The 19,066-nt window shown below is 37.1% G+C and overlaps 1 protein-coding gene across 1 annotated transcript in view; it reads right to left on the bottom strand.

Annotated features, from left to right (window-relative positions):
- SEMA3C (semaphorin 3C) overlaps positions 1-18,819 on the bottom strand; it is a 197,328-nt gene extending 178,509 nt beyond the window's left edge. The window contains exons 1-2 of the mRNA XM_043872373.1: positions 18,582-18,819; positions 16,414-16,554 (exon numbers count right to left, since the gene is read on the bottom strand). Coding sequence (XP_043728308.1) covers positions 16,414-16,516 — 103 coding nt within the window. The 5' untranslated portion in view covers positions 16,517-16,554; positions 18,582-18,819. The remainder of the gene's footprint in view (positions 1-16,413; positions 16,555-18,581) is intronic.
- Positions 18,820-19,066: the final 247 nt, after the last annotated feature.

The following is a 19,066-nucleotide window of genomic DNA, read 5'->3' as shown; positions in this document are numbered from 1 at the left end:
TTCCTTCTAAGATAATACAAAGAATACTCCCTTCTAGGGACTGACAAAGGAAAAAATGTAATCCTGATGTACACAGCACAGCAAGTGAAACTCCTGACTACAAGAGCAGTAACTCAGAGAAGGCAAGACAAAGAAAGTATGTTCATTAATTTACATAAATTAGAAATACAAATATGAAATTTTAGTATTTATGTATTGCCTCAATCTTTTCAAAGAAAATTTAGAGACATTTCTGATATACTATTCAATATATTTGCAACCTGACATATAATAATCCATAAATTATTGCTCTAGCCCACCAGGCTCTTCTGTCCATGGGACAACCCAGGCAAGAGTCCTATAGTGGGTTGCCATGTCCTCCTCCAGGGGACCTTTCTGACCCAGGGATTATTGAACCCGTGTCTCTTGCATCTCTTGCATTGGCAGGCAGATTGTTTACCACTGAAACACCTGGGAAACTCCAAATTATTGCTACAAATCAGTAATTAACAATTTAAGGTAAGTTAAAGCTACAGTGTTGTGTATAATTTGGGAAAGCAAACAGCAGGAGACAAATTTGCTAATATTCAAGTTAATGGCCTGGCATTTCTTCAGATTTTGGAATATGCATTTGCAGAATGTCTCTGACTCTCTACATAATTAATTTTCTTCTTCCTCTACCATTTCCCTCTTCCAGTCTTGTCTCTGCTACCATCAAGCTGTAGGTCCTTAGCCAAGACATGTAGTCCCTCGGGGACTCCATGCCCACCCCTTTCCTAGGAATTCTGCAGTAAATGAGATAACATGTGGAAATTCTCTGAAAAGTTAAAAAGCACCCTGTAGAAGTAACATATTACTACTGAGTGCCCAAAGGCAGTTTATTCTTACTAAACAAGGAGGGAAGATTGAAAAGACTGTTTCTGAGCCTGTACCTTGGAAATGTAGTATGTACTTGCCATCTTTTACGGCTCAGCACATTGTTTCACAGTTAGCGCTGCCCTAAAATAGCACATGGCTCAGCCCTGAGCCCTGCCTTTTATGCGCCCTTCTTGCCAACTCCTACTCTGCCTTAGAAAACATCTAACCTTTCTGTTCCTTGCTTTTAACTTTGTTTTCATTGACAACAGAGGTTGTAAGTAACACAAATGGAAATGTAGAAGGCAAAAAAGAGGATTGGAATTTGCCCAAAGTTTGCAGCGCTCTTTCTCAATATTTTTATTTTTGACAGTAATGGAACTAAATCAAGATGATTGGATTTTTTCTACCTCATTATATAAAAGATATTTGGGAAATGAAAACATTGAATGTCTCTCACTGCTATAGTCACTTGACACTGTAATGGTATTCATAAAAAAGGACACATGATTTTTTTTTTCTTTAAAAGAAAATATAGGCTTTACTGAACTTATGTAGACACACCCTGATAAACCTGCATAGTGAGGTGAGGAGAGTGAATAATTAAGTTTTTCTATCATTTCTGAGTTCAGACTTAACTTTCAGAGCCACAAAAGGAGACCTCAGCTATAGCAAAAAAATATAAACTTGTTCCAGAGGGGTAATTCCCTCATCATCACCTTGATGAATCTGAAATTGAAGAGGGAATTAGGAATGGTGTAGAGAATGAGTTTTATATCCATTATGTTCATGAAGATTTGCTATTTCAAGAGGAAAGCAAAAATATACTGACACCTTTAATGTGATTAAGGGAGTTATATGTGACTTCCTCAGAAAATGATTTTTTTTCTTTTCATTGTGATTTTTTTTGGAGCTTAAAACTAATTCTAGCAGTATCTCCAGAAATGGTTCCACACTGATTGCTTGTGCTTTATCATGTTCCTTTCCATTCCTGTGACCTTAGGCAAGTTACTTTCTCTGTACCTCTATTTTATGAGGATAAAAATAGTCCCTATTCACAGTGTTGTTAGAGAATTAAATAACATGAAGTGTATAAATAGTGCCAGGCACAAAGGCAATATTAATGTTAGTGATTACTATTATAATGAATAAATTATCAAAATATTTTAAAAACACAGAAAGCAAAATGGTAGCACACATCTATGAAGAATGGGAAAATGCATATATTTAGTTCTAGGTATAATCATCTAAATCAAAACTGCAGAGAATCTATGTAACATACACTATTATTCACCCTTGTGAAGAACATATTCACATATTTGATCAATATGAAAAAAAGTAAAAATGTTAGTCACTTAGTTGTGTCCAACTCTTTGGGACCTCACGGAGTATAACCCGCCAGGTTCCTCTGTCCATGGAATTCTCCAGGAAAGAATAGTGGGTAGCCTAGTGGGTACCAATAGTGGGTAACCATTCCCTTCTCCAGGGGATCTTTCTGACCCAGGGATGAAACCTGGGTCTCCCACACTGAAGGTAGATTCTTTACCATCTGAGCCACCAGGGAAGTCCTGATCGATGTGCAAATGAATTAAAATTATTTAGAATCACTTGAGCCGTCTTCATTTGACAGTTCAACCACTAATATTCACATGTATCTATGGATAATCATGGAATATAACATCCTTTTCCCATGGAATTGCTATTGATGGTTGACTAACCAGATCACATTAGCTCACTCTTCTGATTTCATTTCACTGAAGCAACCCTCTTTGTTTCCAACTGCAGAAACCTTGTACCTCCAGGAATGGCTTAACATCACAGTATCATCCTTTGGCAACATAATTAAGCTTATTAGATTCTGAGAAAGCTTACCTAGTACAAGAATTACTTTTTTATGACAGTAAAATGCAGGTTTCCAACTTTTTTCTAAAAATCATTTAAAAAGAGATCCACAGCATATCACTGTAATACATTTCTGTATTAATTAATACAATTAATTAAGCAATACAATTCTGTAATACTTTCTAATATTTCCCAAGAGTCATTCTTTGCAATAATTAAAACTTCTCACAATTCAAGGCTATGAAACAGATTTTGTCTTATTTTGACTACTAGAGTCTCGTGTCAATATATACCTTACAGCAAAATATACAATTAAATTTTTTGACAATTTCTTCTCATTTTCTATCTCCATAGTATTTTACAACTATTTTAACTTGCTCTTTACATAACAAACTTACTGTTACTCTACTTAAAAATCTTTATGCTTTAGGTAATGTCCAACTCACAACTGTATTCATCAATCTCTACCTGAGTTCAGTGATTCTCTCAGAGGAGAAGAATGCTAAGAGCTTCTTATTCACACAGCACCCCTTGTTGAGTTAAGTTTATTAAAACACGCAGGTGTTATTTAACATGTTTAACTGATATTTAACTGAAACAACTGGAAGGGAAATTAAAGGAAACTGTAGAAGCACAAGTTTTCCCAAGAACTAAATATTTCAGAAGATTCAATACAACCAGAGTGAGCTTTCTCTAAGATTAATGGAGAAACCAAGAACAACTGACTTTATTTTTATATCTTGGGCAGCCATTAGACAAACGGTTTTCAACAAACGTGCCTTGCAATGTTAATGCTACCAGAGTTCATAAAGAGGCGATTTATTATTTTGAGTTTATTGTCCAGTAACAATTCATCAGCTTTTGGATTTAGCCTATGAGTTCACAGGGGTCCTTTCATTTATTGTCTAATTAACTAAGCTTCTTGTCAAATGAGACAGATACTAAAAGAGAAAAGGTTTTGTAAAATTCCATCATCTTTCTTTTATATATTATCAATGTCCTGGAGATTTTGACAACTTATTAATTAAAATATAGCACTGAAAGAAGGCAGAAAGAATCACAAGGTAAATAGCTAAAAGAGCTTATGCTCTTATGCAACCCTAGTCTCTACACTTAATACACTTGTTTCCCAATACAACTCACGCTGACATTTTTATGTTTTTAAACTGCTCTCATACATATGTAAATGTAACTGTAAAACTCAACTTTGGATTGGAAAACTGGCCAATAATAGCTATGCATCCAAATAGTAAAAATCTTTATTGAGTTTTAATCTTTTAATTGTCATTTTTCTTCTGAGTTTTAGGAAATTAGTCACAGGCTTAAGAGGGAGTAGAACACTTTAGTAGTGGGAAGTCATAACTATTTTGGTGAACATAAGCAAAAAATTACTAGCAATCACAAATAATTGACTTTTCTGCCATGCATGTGACTATCAGTGAATTTATTTTTGAGCATCCATAGTTTTGTAAAGCATTTTAAAATATTTCCATAGGTACCATGATAACTCCTAAGAGTTTTTAGCCAAAAGAAAACCTGAAGTAGAGCCAGACAGCTGCCTGTTTAATAAAATGATATTTAGACTTATTGAACCCTGTATGTTAACTGAGCACACCTTAGTTTTATCCTACTTCTTTATTTCAGAATACCATCTTTTTAGATTTAAAAACATATAATCAAAAAAGATAATCCAGTATTTATTAGGATTACTTAAAAAAAATCAAGTCTGATAATTTGGAGGATTGTACTGAAAAAAAAAAAATCCACATGATTGAATTGTTGCTCCTTTGGTAACTGAGGTGAAGCTATTGTGTAATTTATGGTAAGTTAACTTCTGGATTGCAGCTGATACCTGATCTTAGGGTCTTTCCTGGTGGCTCAGTGGTAAAGAATCCAACTGCAATATAGAAATGTGGGTCGGGAAGATCCCCTGGAGAAGGAAATGACAACCCATTCCAGTATTCTTGCCTGGGAAATGCCATGGATAGGGAGCCTGGTGGGCTACAATCCATGGGGTCACAAAAGAGTCAGACATCACTTAGTAACTAAACAACAACAACAATCTAATCTTAAAACACACACAAAAATAAAACAAAAAAAAAATCCAAGATACTATACTCTTTCAGCAATTTAATAATATATATCTTCATTGGTTCATATAAAATTAACAAATCCAGTAATTCTCAATTAAAATATTGGATTTAAGGTATATTAATTTTTCATATACAATGCATTCCAAAGAACAAATATTCCTGAATCAATTTCAAGTACCTCAAAAGTATGAAAAAAAAAAACAACTATTTAACAGACATTGCTTTGAGTGTATGTCCATATTTGTTATTTACATGGGTATATTTATATTTGTGATTGATTTTATTAGCATCTTTTTATGGATATTTTTATACACATAAATTTTATATCATAGTGCAAAAATGGAACAGGAATCATCCCACATGCTCTCCTTTCTGAGGTTTTATAAAACTCTTAAATGCACCAAGAATGACAAACTGTTGTCTATAATTTCAAACCACATGCTATGTGCCATGACAGTCAAAAAGTAGATTAGATTCTTATTAAGTTTAAGCTCATCATGAAAAATTGAACTTTAGAAATATAGAATCTTAAAAGAAATAATTCATGTGGGTCAATACTTGCAAATTCTAGACATATCTAGATGTGCCAAACATGCTAGCATACATAGATGCCAACGACACTGAGGATTAAGACAATACTGCTGGCAGGTTACCTATCAAGGACCTAGATGCAGGATCTTTCATTTAACACCGGAAACCAGGCTTCTAATCAAAATGCACAGAAGGTTCTCTGGCAGAAAATGTCGAAAATTTACAGAGGTTAGATGTCGATGGGGAAGGACACAGAGTAATTAGAAGGAAGTTTGAGAATTAACTGAAAAGGGTTAACATAAAAGGTGAATTCCCAGACCACGCTGAATCTTTAGTGTATAATGTGAAGAGTTTGGAAGTAGATAGAGGCTTCCCTTGTAGCTCAGTTGGTAAAGAATCTGCCTGCAATGCAGGAGACCCGGGTTTGATTCCTGGGTCGGGAAGAGCCCCTGGAGAAGGAAATGGCAACCCAGTATTCTTGCCTGGAGAATTCCATGGAGAGAGAAGCTCAACAGTCCACAGGGTCGCAAGAGTCAGACACAACTTAGCGACTAAACCACCATCAGAAAATACCTGACCATCACCTGCATAGCAGGGGATGGATCTAAATTCATTTGTGTGAATTCCTCTCTCATGCTGTTTGTATTCTAGTGCTATGATGAAGAAATGAGTATCTATTGCATTTTACCTGGTATCTATCATTTAAAAAAAATTAAAATTCACTGAATAGTGATTGTACTATGCCAAAGCTTTATTGATTGTGGAGGTATAGTGGTAAATGGGTATCAAAACTTATGTTAATTCATCATTTATTGAGCAATAACAAATAGCAGTCTCTATGCCAACTGGAGTGGAATTAATTATAGTACAAATGAAGATCATGTTGTTGTGTTAGTCAGTTAGTTGTGTCTGACTCTTTGCAAACCCATGGAGTGTAGCCTGACAAGCTCCTCTGTTCATGACATTCTCCAGGCAAGAATACTGGACTGGTTAGCCATTCCTTCTCCATAGATCTTCCTGACCCAGGGACTGAACCCAGGTCTCCTGCATTGGAGCAGATTCTTTACCATTTGAGCCACCAGAGGAGGCCAAATGAAGATCATATTTACAAACTATAACTCATGCAAGCCTTCATGTATTATAATAGAATGAACACTACATACAACATAAAACACTTCACGAACTTAACTCCTTTAATTTTCAAACTGATTTTATGAAGAAGCATCATCATGTTATAGACTATAAAATTCTGGATTAGGAAAATTAAGTAAACACCCCAATACAGCATACCCAGAAAGGAGCAAACAACTATGATTTAAAACTGGTAATAAAACCCATGAATTTTTAAAAAATTGTTTAGGTTTCTTTTCTTCCACTTGCCTAGGTCCTTCACACAAAATGTTCTTACTCAAAGGAGGTTATATTTATAAAATAAAACTAAGCTAAAATATCATACAATTTTAGCAAGGGATATAGTGAGGGGTCTTAGAAACAATTTAGTACAAATTTTTTTGTACCTGATTGAGGAAACTGAGGTCCTGACAAAGTTTCAGAGTTAATTACTGAAGAAGTAAGGGTTGAAAACCCTGAAATATTTATTTCCATGTAAACACTGTTCTCATTATACCACATTGCCAATCTAATATCCATACATTTATGTACACAAAAATATTTGTTTAAATGTTTTTCATAATATTTTATTAAAAATTTCCTCAAGGGCACTGAAATCATAACCAATATTTTCCCCACTGAATACCAGAAAAATGAAAGTGTTACATTAAGACAAATTACATTTCAGAACAAAAATTACTACCAGGAATAAGCAGAGATATTTCATAATGGAAAAGAGGTAAATTTATCAAGAAGTGTAACACTCCTAAATAAGTCAGTACTTAATAAAAGAAATTAAAAACATGATTAAAAATCATTGCAGATGGTGACTGCAGCCATGAAATTAGAAGATGCTTTCTCCTTGCAAGAAAATCTGTGACAAACCTAGACAGCATATTAAAAAGCAGGGACACTACTTTACAGACAAAGGTCTGTCTAGTCAAAGCTATGTTTTTTCCTGCTCATATCTGGATGTGAGAGTTGGACCATAAAGAAAGCCGAGCTCCAAAGAACTGATGCTTTTGAACTGTGGTGTTGGAGAAGACTCTTGAGAGTCCCCTGGACTGCAAGGAGATCAAACCATTCAATTCTAAAAGAAATCAGTCCTGAATATTCATTGGAAGGACTGATGCTGAAGCTGAAGCTCCAAGACTTTGGCCACCTGATTGAAAGAACTGACTCATTGTTAAAGACACTGATGCTGGCAAAGATTGAAGGCAGGAGGAGAAGGGAACAGAGGATGAGACGGTTGGATGGGATCACCGACTCAATGGACATGAGTCTGAGAAAGCTCCAGGAGTTGGTGATGGACAGGAAAGCCTGGCGTGCTGCAGTCCATGGAATTACAAAAAATCCAACATGACTGAGCAACTGACCTGAATTGAATTTGGTCAGTTCAAGCCAAGAAACATAGGAAGATCCTGAACTCACCATCTCACAAGAACACAACCAAATCTTCCACTACAAAAGGAATGATTCCCTCTAAAAAAAACAGATCTGGAAACTAGGTAAACAGCTCAAAGGATAAAAGGGGCAGGACAGGCAGAGATGTTTTCTTGCCAAAAAATCCATCTCTGGTACAGCAGCCCACAATGAGCTCACAAATATAGAACTTCTCCTTGAGGAGTGAGCGGTTTGTGCCCCATATCAAGCACCCCAACCCTCGGGACTTGCATAGGAGACATGAACTCCCGTAATGTCTGGCTTTGAAACCAAGGGACTTATTTCCAGGGGCTTATGTTCAGGCTCCAAAAGGCTGTTGGAGCCTAGATTCTGCTATTTAAAGACTTATAGACAACTCGCCTTGGGACTCAGCAAAAAAGCAACAGCTTAAAAAGTTCCTAGTCTACATGTAAAGGAAATTCTTTTGCCAATCTTAAAGCATCTGCTGGGGTCGGAAGCAGGGCAGGGAGGGCGGTGCAGGGGAGGAGTAGTGGACTGCTGGGACTCTCTGTGGGGATTGAGGTGTTGGTGAGTGACATTTTCTGTGTCCTCCCCACTACCTGGCTAGTGCCAGCAGGCACAAACAGTCACAGCACTCTCCTGCTGCGCTGCAATATCTCTGGCATTTGGGACTTGCCCTGTGCCTTCCTGCTGGTTCACTAAAGCCAGCAGGTATGCCCAGTCCACACAGAAGATGCACCCTGATTACCTGGCTTGGTGGCCTGGCGAGCTTTTTGCACTGAAACAATCAGAGTCAGTTCTTGGGAGGCTACCACACCCAGGGCATTGAACAGACACAGAATAATGAAACACAACCCGACTTTCTATGAAAAAAAAAAAGAAAAAAGAGAGAGACAGAGAGAGACCTATTTTCTTGAGTTTCAAGTCTTAGGGGGAGACTTAACATTTGTCACACACTAGAGGCTATGGAAGTGCTCTCAGGGAAAGTAGGCCAGAGAATGCCATGGTTGTACTCTCCTCTGGCCTCACTTCAGCTAACTAGTACCTACCAAAAAATAGTTTATATACTTGTTTGGAGCCCTGAGTTTCGTGACTGTCATCCAGAGGACACCTTCATATCACCTGGTCTGGAGGACAGCAGGGCTTAAAATTGTGGTCCCACAGAGCTGTATATATTTGCATATTTCAAAAGCTGCTACATGAGGATAGTCTTCCAATCAGCCTGAAACTAGGTTCTCCCTGAGATCCCTTGCTATGAAACTCTCATAGCCATTGTTACATCCTCATCTGTGATCCATCAAGAATGAATCAGACTGCTTAGACAATCACAAGGCTTCCTCAGACAATCACGAGGCCTGCAGAATCCACCTGAAATGTGGCAGAGCAGGGTCTGATCCCTGGTTTGGGAAGATCTTCTGGAGAAGGGAATGGCAAACCACTGGCCTGGAGAATTTCATGGACAGAGGTTACAGTCCATTGGGTCACAGAGTCAGACACAACTGAGCTAAACACTTTCACACTTTCAGACAATCACAGAAGTTTGAGAGACAAGCAAATGTTAGTTCAAGGTTGAACAATTAAGGTTCATCTCCTACATAAGACCATTCCTTCAATACTGAGGGAGGTAGCTATTTCATATAATACACAGAAACAAAGAGTCAAGCAAAATGAGGAAACAAGAATATGCTCCAAACAAAGAACAAAATAAAACCTCAGAAAAAAATCTGAGTTAAATGGAGACAAGAAATTTATCTGATAACAGTTCAAAGCACAAGTCATAAAGATGCTCACTGAATTTAGAAGAAGACTGATGAAGACAGTGAGAACCTGAACAATACAGAAAAGATAATAAGGTACAAAACAGAAGTCTCAGAATTAAAGAATATAAAAACTGAACTGAAAAATACAGTAGAGGGGTTCAACAGCAGACAAGATGAAAGAGAAGAAAGAATCAGTAATCTGGTGACAGGGCAGTGGAATTCACCCAAACTGGGAAACTAAACAAACAAAAAAAAGAAAAGAATTTTAAAAAGTTAAGATGGCTTATGGTACCTGTATGACAACATGAAAAGAAGTACATTTGCTTAACCAGGGTCCCAGAAGGACAAGAATGAGAGAAAAGGCAGGAAATTTATTTGAAGAAATAATGGTTGAAAGCTTCCCTTATTTTGGAAACAGACATCCAGATCCAAGAATCCCTGAAAGTTTCAAATAAGAAGAACCCAAGAGATCCACACAATGACACAATGTAATTATACGGTCAAAATTTAAAGATCACAAAAGAATCTTAAAAACAGCAAGAAAGAAAAAAAATGCAACTTGTTACATATAACAGGGTCCCTATAAGACTTATCAGCAGAATTTTCAGCAAAAACTTTCAAGGACAAAAGAGAGTAGAGTGATATATTCAAGGTGAAAAGGAAAAAAAAACAACAACAAAAAACTTCCAACCAAAAATACTCTACCCACAAGGTTATCATCCTGAACCAAAGGAAAGAAAAAAGTTTTCCAGTCAGGAAAAAACTAAAGGAGTTCACAACCAATAAACTGGCCCTATAAGAAAACTTAAAGGAACTTCATTAAGCTGAAAAGAAAGGGAACCAACAGGTAACAAGAAAACATATGAAAATAAAAATCTCTCTGCTACGTAAAAGATAAGGAAAAAAATCTGAGCATAACAGTAAAGAAAGTCTTCAAAACACAAAGGAAGATACTCTGTAATGGCCTATATGGGAAAATAACCTAAGGGAAAAAAAAGAGTACATACATGTATACATATCCCTGATTTAACGCACTATGTGACAGAAACTAGTACAATACTGTAAATCAACTGTGATGTGTGTGCTGAATGGCTCAGTCATTTCAACTCTTTGTGACCCCATGACTGTAGCCCGCCAGGCTCCTCTGTCCATGTGATTCTTCAGGCAAGAATACTGCAGTGGGTTGCCATTCTCTCCTCCAGGGAATATTCCTGACCCAGGTATCAAACCTGCATATCCCGTGTCTCCTGCATTGATAGATGGATTTTCCAACAGAGTCACCTGGGAAGCCCTGTAAATCAGCTATACTCCAATAACAATTGGAGAAAAGAGCTATCAAGCAATAAAAAAAGAAACCAACAACAACAACAAATGCACAAGGGAAGAAAATAAGAGAAGAAAGGAAGAGAGAACAGCGAGAAGACAATTAGTAATAGAAAAATCATACATACTTATTTAATATTACTTTAAACATAAATGGAATAAATTCTACAATCAAAACACACAGAATGGCTTAATAGATTAAAAACGAGACCCAACTACATGTTTCTTACAAGAGATTGATTTCAGATGTAAGGCATACATAACACTAAACGTTAAGGGATGAAAAAAAAGATGTTCTATGCCAATGGAAATCAAAAGAAAGTTGGGGTAGATATATTTATATCAGACAAAATAGACTTTAAAGCAAGAATGTAAAAAATAAAACAAAGATGGTCATTATATGATAAAGGTATCAAACCAACAAGATGATATAATATTTATAATATTTAATCATCCAAAATAGGAGTACCTAAATATATAAAGCAAATATTAACAGTCCTAAAGGGAGAAAATGATGGCAATATAATAGGAGAGAACTTTAATATCTCCCTTAAACAATGAATAGATCATCCCAACAGAAAATCAACAGAAATCAGACTTAAACCAAACATTAAACCAGAAAGACTTAACAGATGCATATAGAACATTCTATCTAAAAGCATCAGAATAAACATTCTTCTCATTCTTCTCCTCTGTCCAAGGGATTCTCCAGGCAAGAATACTGGAGTGGGTAGCCATGAAAATCTATCATGAAGGACACCAAACACACACACAAATTATAGGCCAATATCCCAGATGAACATAGGTGCAAAAATCCTCAACAAAATATCAGCAGACAGAATTCAACAATACTTTAACAGAAGCATGCACCATAATCAATTGGGAGTTATTCTAGGGAAGTAACAATGGTTCAATACCTGCAAAACAATCATCATAATATACCACAGTATCAAAATGAAGGAGAAAAACCAGAAAAACTGATTGTCTCCAACAGATGCACAAAAAGTATTTGACAAAATTCAACATTCATTTACAAGAAATATTAAATGTGGGAATAGAGGGAACGTCCTTCAACATGCTTGCTCCTTGGAAGAAAATCTATGACAAACCTAGACAGCATATTAAAAAGCAGAGATGTTACTTTGTAAACAAAGGTCTGTAGAGTCAAAGCTATGGTTTTTCCAGTAGTCACGTATGGATGTGAGAGTTGGACCATAAAGAAAGCTGAGTGCCAAAGAATTGATGCTTTTGAACTGTGGTGTTGGAGAAGGCTCTCGAGAGTCCCTTGGACTGCAAGGAGATCAAAGCAGTCAATCCTAAAGGAAATCAACCCTGAATATTCACTGGAAGGATTGATGCTAGAGATGAAGGTCTAATACTTTGGCCACCGATGTGAAGAGCTAACTCACTGGAAAAGACCATGATGCTGCGAAAGATAGAAGGCAGGAAGAGAAGGGGAAAACAGAGGACAAGATGGTTGGATGGCATCACTGACTCAATGGACATGAGTTTGAGCAAGCTCTGGGAGATAGTGAAGGACAGGGAACCTTGTGAGCTGCAGTCCATGGGGTTGCAAAGAGTCAGACATGACTGAGTGACTGAACATTAACTTCAACACAATATTAGCAAGCAAAACAAGTTCTGTCTATTTACATACATAGCCTTGCTTTTCCTTATGAACCTTATTGGTCCTAGAGATTTTCTGGAAAGAATATGACAATAATGTTATGAAATATGAATCCATAAACTACTGGGTTTTTTCAAGAAAAATTCAATTCAAACAAAAATAATCTGCATGAACATTTTATTCACTTGAAAAGGTATTTGGCATAAAATTTTATGAAACACTGTATCTAATAGGAATAACAGTTCTTTTAACATTCAAGATTTATCCAGCGCACATAATTATTTAATAACACCTGAAGTATATTCTCCCCTAGAAGTGACAACCATCTGGTTGACCTTGTGCTAGATCAATAGGGAAGGCAAATCTGTAAGTCACTGTTTCCCAGATGCTATGACTCCATCACCCCACCACCACAAGAAGGGACAGAATGTGTATGGGAGAAGAGATCTCTTACTTCACACACCTTTAAACTGACTGTGTTTTTAACTGGGCAGTAAGACAAAACTGAAAGGATTCTTCTAATGGGTCACTCAGAAATTTTAAAATATTAATAAATGAAAGAAAGTATAAATGTCAACCCTGTACAAAAGTTCTATATCTTTAGTAACCTATTCAGTGTGATACTCAGACAAATCATAATAAGATCACTGAGACACTTTAGGTAATAAGAAATTTGGAACAGGATTTCAAGCAGGTACAGTCAAATCAGCTAAGAAAATTACTATGACCTATTTAACTTATATGCAGAGTACATCATGAGAAACGCTGGGCTGGAAGAAGCACAAGCTGGAATCAAGATTGCCGGGAGAAATATAAAAAATGTCAGATATGCAGATGACACCACCATTATGACAGAAAGTGAAGAGGAACTAAAAAGCCTCTTGATGAAAGTGAAAGAGGAGAGTGAAAAAGTTGGCTTAAAGCTTAACATTCAGAAAACTAAGATCATGGCATCTGGTCCCATCACCTCATGGGAAATAGATGGGGAAACAGTGGAAACAGTGTCAGACTTTATTTTTCTGGGCTCCAAAATCACTGCAGATGGTGATTGCAGCCATGAAATTAAAAGACGCTTACTCCTTGGAAGGAAAGTTATGACCAACCTGGATAGCATATTAAAAAGCAGAGACATTACTTTGCCAACAAAGGTCCGTCTGGTTAAGGCTATGGGTTTTCCAGTGGTCATGTATGGATGTGACAGTTGGACTGTGAAGAAAGCTGAGTGCCAAAAAATTGATGCTTTTGAACTGTGGTGTTGGAGAAGACTCTTGAGAGTCCCTTGGTCTACAAGGAGATCCAACCAGTCCATCCTAAAGGAGATCAGTCCTGGGTGTTCATTGGAAGGACTGATGCTGAAGCTGAAACTCCAATACTTTGGCCACCTGATGCAAAGAACTGATTCATTGGAAAAGACCCTGATGCTGGGAGGGATTGGGGGCAGGAGGAGAAGGGGACGACAGAGGATGAGATGGCTGGATGGCATCACCAACTCGATGGACATGAGTTTGAGTAAACTCCGGGAGTTGGTGATGGACAGGGAGGCCTGGCGTGCTGTGATTCATGGGGTCGCAAAAAATCAGACACGACTGAGTGACTGAACTGAACTGAATGATTAAAATTAATACATTTAAACAACTGGTTTTGCTCAAGATACTTTCCCTATTACATAGTTCATTTTTGGAAGTTTTTTTTGTTATTAATTTAGAAATTGTGGGATTTCATTATCCTTGTTGATGTAACTTTTTAAAACAGTATCCAAATTAAGTGAATTCTATCTAGTTATTTCCAAGAAGACTCTTGGGAAGAATAAAATAGGAATTATAAGATTTTCAGATAATTAGCTTATCTAATCATGCTGTATTCTGCATATGTTATAAATTAAGTATTATTCTATAAGAATTTTTTTAAATTTCAGAGCACTTAAAATTTTAGATATGCAGTATTTTAAAAAGTCCATCATAACTTCCAGTCATGTTGTAGACAGTAGTCATTATCCTATACAATACTGAAGTCTGGTTTTAAAAGACTGTATTACTTAGTTTCCTCTTTAAAAGATAAAATGTAACTGTCTTTTCAAAAACAGACTTGATGAATTATCTCTAGTGACAAACTTGTTTTTAACAGTTACATATTCAAGCTCAAGCTTCAGTTTAAAATTTTTTAATTAGTTTCAGTGTAATGGAAAGCAGGTTTAGATACCTAATCTATGTGATCACTTCATCTTCCTATGCATGCATGCATTCTAAGTCACTTCAGTCGTGTCCGACTCTGTGTGACCCCGTGGACAGCAGCCCACCAGGCTCCTCTGTCCATGGAATTCTCTAGGCAAGAATACTGGAGTGGGTTGCCATGTCTTCTTCCTATACACTAGAGAAATATAGAAAACAGGGAGGGAACTGCACTGCTCCTTAATGCCTTTACTTTTTACTTGATTAGGTAATTCATAGCTCTAGGGCTTGCCTGGTGGCTCAGTGGTAAAGAATCCACCTGCAATGCAGGAGATGCAGGTTCGATCCCTGGGTCTGGAAGATCCACTGGGGAAGGAAATGGCAACCTACTTCAGCGTTCTTGCCTGGGAAATCTCACAGACAGAGAAGCCTGTGGGCTATAGTCCATGGGGTTGTAAAAAAGTCAGAAACAACTTAGTGAGTAAACAACAACAACAATTCACAGTTTTCATCCTGGAAGAAGAGGTGAAATCAGCCAGCAAGATGTGTTAGTAATTTAAAAAAAAAAAAAAAACAGACATTTCAAAAGGTCTTTTTTCTTTCCAACTTAGCTTAATAGCCATGGGTTCTTGAGGGGAATGGCTAATTCAGAAGCTAAGGAAACAATTAGAAGCTCACACACTCTAAGTTCCAAATAAGGCTCCTTCAGTGCTTGTGATGACCCTGGGGAAAGCACTGGTGATTTAAGAAACTAAGAAAAAAGATAGCCATTTGAGTCATAAGTGTCAGTCATACTGCTGTTTGAAATGGAAGATAACAGAGTTTCAAAGGCACATGGCTATATAAGGCCTGACAGTATACTGTTTCTCAAATGAATGAAAATATGCCCAGTGACACTAACGTTTATGCAGAGATAAAGCTGAAAGGAGCAATAAAGATATAAATGACTCTGACTGGCAAGATGATCTTCCTGATCCATCTCTTATTCCATCTGTCCAATTATTTTGGGTTACGTGATGACCAAAATCATCCAAGTCTTTTGAATTACATACATTAAAGCTCATGCACACATTTGGCAAACCATTCCCTCAGAGGACCTTAATATGCCTTTCATGTTCGTGAATATTTGAAATCACACTTGTTTTCCTAAGCTTCTGAAGAGAGCATATGCATACAATAGCAATCAAAAGCATATTATTTTAGGTCCTTTTCAATTAATCAGGAGACTTTGCCAACCTCAGGATCTCCTCATGGAAATAGAAGAACACCATTAGAACAATGTATGGAGAGACCCAGTTTTTAGTTTAAGGCTCAAAATGTATTAGAAAAAATTTCAATAATTAAACCTGCATGGCTCTTTCTATTGATGAGAAGTACCACATAAGGGGTGTTCCTCATCAAAGTTCAGTGACTACTAAGCTTAAAGATCTTAGGCTTTGAATTCTTCACCATCTCCTCATGCATGTACATGTAAACACAGAAGAAACTTCAAAAAGGGCAGAATCCATTTCAAACATTTTCATAAATAAATGAAATAGAGAGTTTTGTCTGTGAATCAATAGTTTAAAACAGCCACATCATCCAAAAAGCAATCCAGTAGACATTTTTTAACGCTAATCAATACTCAATTATTATTTTACTCTCTTTACTAATTTTTGTACCTGGATTAAGAAAAAAAAAGACTTCAACATTTCTCTCAGATTGTTTGTCAACTTTCTTACCATCAAATGTTAAGTAAACTCTTGCTTGGGGCTGAGGCGATCCTTTCACATAGGTAGAACAAACAAATACTCCAACCAAGATGCACACTGCCTGGAATGCCATTTCTTCAGATTTGCAAGTTAATATCCAAGGGAAAATACCTTTATAATAAAGATAATAAGTTATATTTTACTTGACATTTTAGGAGCACACACCCACCCATACACGCAAAACCAGCAATCTAGACAGCACCTTATTCACAAAAGACATATCTGAACTTTTAGAGTCACGCAAACAGTAGGAGGTGCTGTGACTTTCTGTCTTACATGTGAAAATTCGGATTTGATTTCATTTGTGTCTGGAAGTCTGTTAAAAGTGAAATTATTTCATCATCCAGCAAAATAATGTAAATATTAAACAAAGCAGCCAGGAAAATGTTGTCAATTCCCAAAGGAAAAACCAATATTTAAACTTGTTATTCTCTTTAAACAACAGCAACAAAAAAACACATTACATTGAAAAGACTTGAGAATGGTGCCAAGAGGTATTAACAGATGAAAACTTCTCTTTCTACATAAATATAGTAGCAGGAGAAAAATCTCACATAAAATTTCACTTCCACACACTCATTAGCTCTTTGGAGTAACCATTTCTGAAATGATATTTCTACACAAAAATCTACCAGTGCTCAATTCCTGATCACTTATATCACTGGAATTAGTTATCTGCCAGGTTATACAGATGACCATACAGCTGTTAAATGATGTAGATGAGGTAACCATGAATTTGTGCCAAATTCAAACCAATGACTTAGTGGTGAGCAATCCAGTGAACCTCAATGCCTTTTTAAAATAAATCAACAAGAAAGTGGGCTGTCAAAATTTCAAAAGATAAATCAGAGAGACAGGTATTACTGTTTAAAACCATATCTATATAACTGATACATGCTATTAACTAATGTCTGAACACTAGAGATCACGGAATGTGTAACATCAAATCTATAGGAGCTCCAGTAGCCACAATATGCAAAATAAACTCAGGACCATTAAAAAAAAAAAATCATTTTGAGTCTAACACAATTATACAATGAGATGACATGACAGAGTTTAATCTATTTTTACAGGTTACAACAATACTGATCTTCAATATTATGTGGCTTTTAAAATTAAAATCTTATTGTTTTAAAATTAAAATCTGTATTGTTATTCAATAAAGAAATGCCACTAAAATTTGAGAAGTAATACAGTACAGAAGCAATAGAGAAGCTTCAGTAATACAAAAGCAAAGGAACAATTAAACTGAACATGCCACTGTAAACAAAACTTATTGATTTCTTAGGTGGTACATATAAGAGGTAGAAAAAAAAAATTCTATGCTTCTTTTACCACACAGATGGAGGGAACCCTAGAGATGTTTGTGTTGGTAATTTTCAAAAGAAACACTTTCTTCCTGCTTCCACAACCTCTTCACCTTGTCATCCCTAAATTAACTTGAAAGAAAACCGATTTTATAGGGTGATTTTCCCTTAGTAATTTGCTCCCTGGTTTTGCTGACTTTATAGTTAAATTTCACTCCCCCCAAATATATAAATATGCCTAACCTTTGTCTCTGTATTAAGCAGGCTAATAATTACACATTTTTAAATTACTGCTATTATCAATATCTTATCTGATATGTCCCCATGAAAGCAACATACGCCACAAATTGCAAAAAAATAACATTGGAAATGAAATGACAGGTCAAGTGGAGTGAGTATAAAGAGCAACGTGATTTCAAGCCATCCAGAGATGAGAAGTGAGGGAAAGTCAAGTATCTTATACATGCCCCCGCCCTTCATATTTTAGGACTTCTTCCCTTTAACTCAAACACTTAAGACACGATGCTTATTGTTTTCACTTGTAGTGACTGAACACTAATAACACGTAATAAAAGGCCTCTTATAAAATTCTCTCCAGTAATTTTGCCTTAGAAGGCAGGGATACTCAACTTTAAACTCTCCGCAGGTGTCATAACCTAAAAAAACAATTCCAGTCAGGCTCTCTGCAAGGGAAACACTTCCATGACAAACTACACGCGCTCTTAAGAAAATGTCCAGATTTGAGAACACGGATGTGTGAAAAGTCTATACACAGATCCAAAGTTGTATTTTGCTAAATTTGTAATGCTGAAAACAACGAATCCAGCTTACCGAGGCGGAAAGAGATCAGCGCGGAAAAGTCGTCAATGCGCTACAGGTTTGGATCCTCGTTTCTAGCCCTTTTCCCAAAAGACCGTAATTTCTAGGGCGTCCCAGCGATGAAATTCTTTCTTTCCTGCCTTCTGAGTTCCTTTGTAAAGGAATCCTCAGCGTTGAAGCGGCGCGGCACCCGGAGCCCTGCTCCGCGTCGCTCAATCAAGCACTCGGGAGTGAATGGAAAGTGGCCGGCGCAAGGGCGAGCGCTCGGGTGTCCGATTACAGCTACGCGGCGCGCGGCTCCGGCTGCCCCGGCGCGCCGCCCAGCCAGCTCACAGCACCCGCCCAGCGCGCTCGGCCGCATCTCCACCGGCCGCGAGGCCCCACCCAGAGCGCGCCCGCGGGCGGGTGGCGGGGAGCCGCCAGGGCGGGGCGACCCCGGGACACGCTGCCCTCGAGATCCAGGAATGTGCTGCAGCAGGCTAGGGGGCCAACTAAAC

This window comes from Cervus elaphus, chromosome 18 (genome assembly GCF_910594005.1).
Source record: "Cervus elaphus chromosome 18, mCerEla1.1, whole genome shotgun sequence".
Classification (NCBI taxonomy): Eukaryota; Metazoa; Chordata; class Mammalia; order Artiodactyla; family Cervidae; genus Cervus; species Cervus elaphus.
This window is presented reverse-complemented; position numbering and strand designations above follow the sequence as displayed.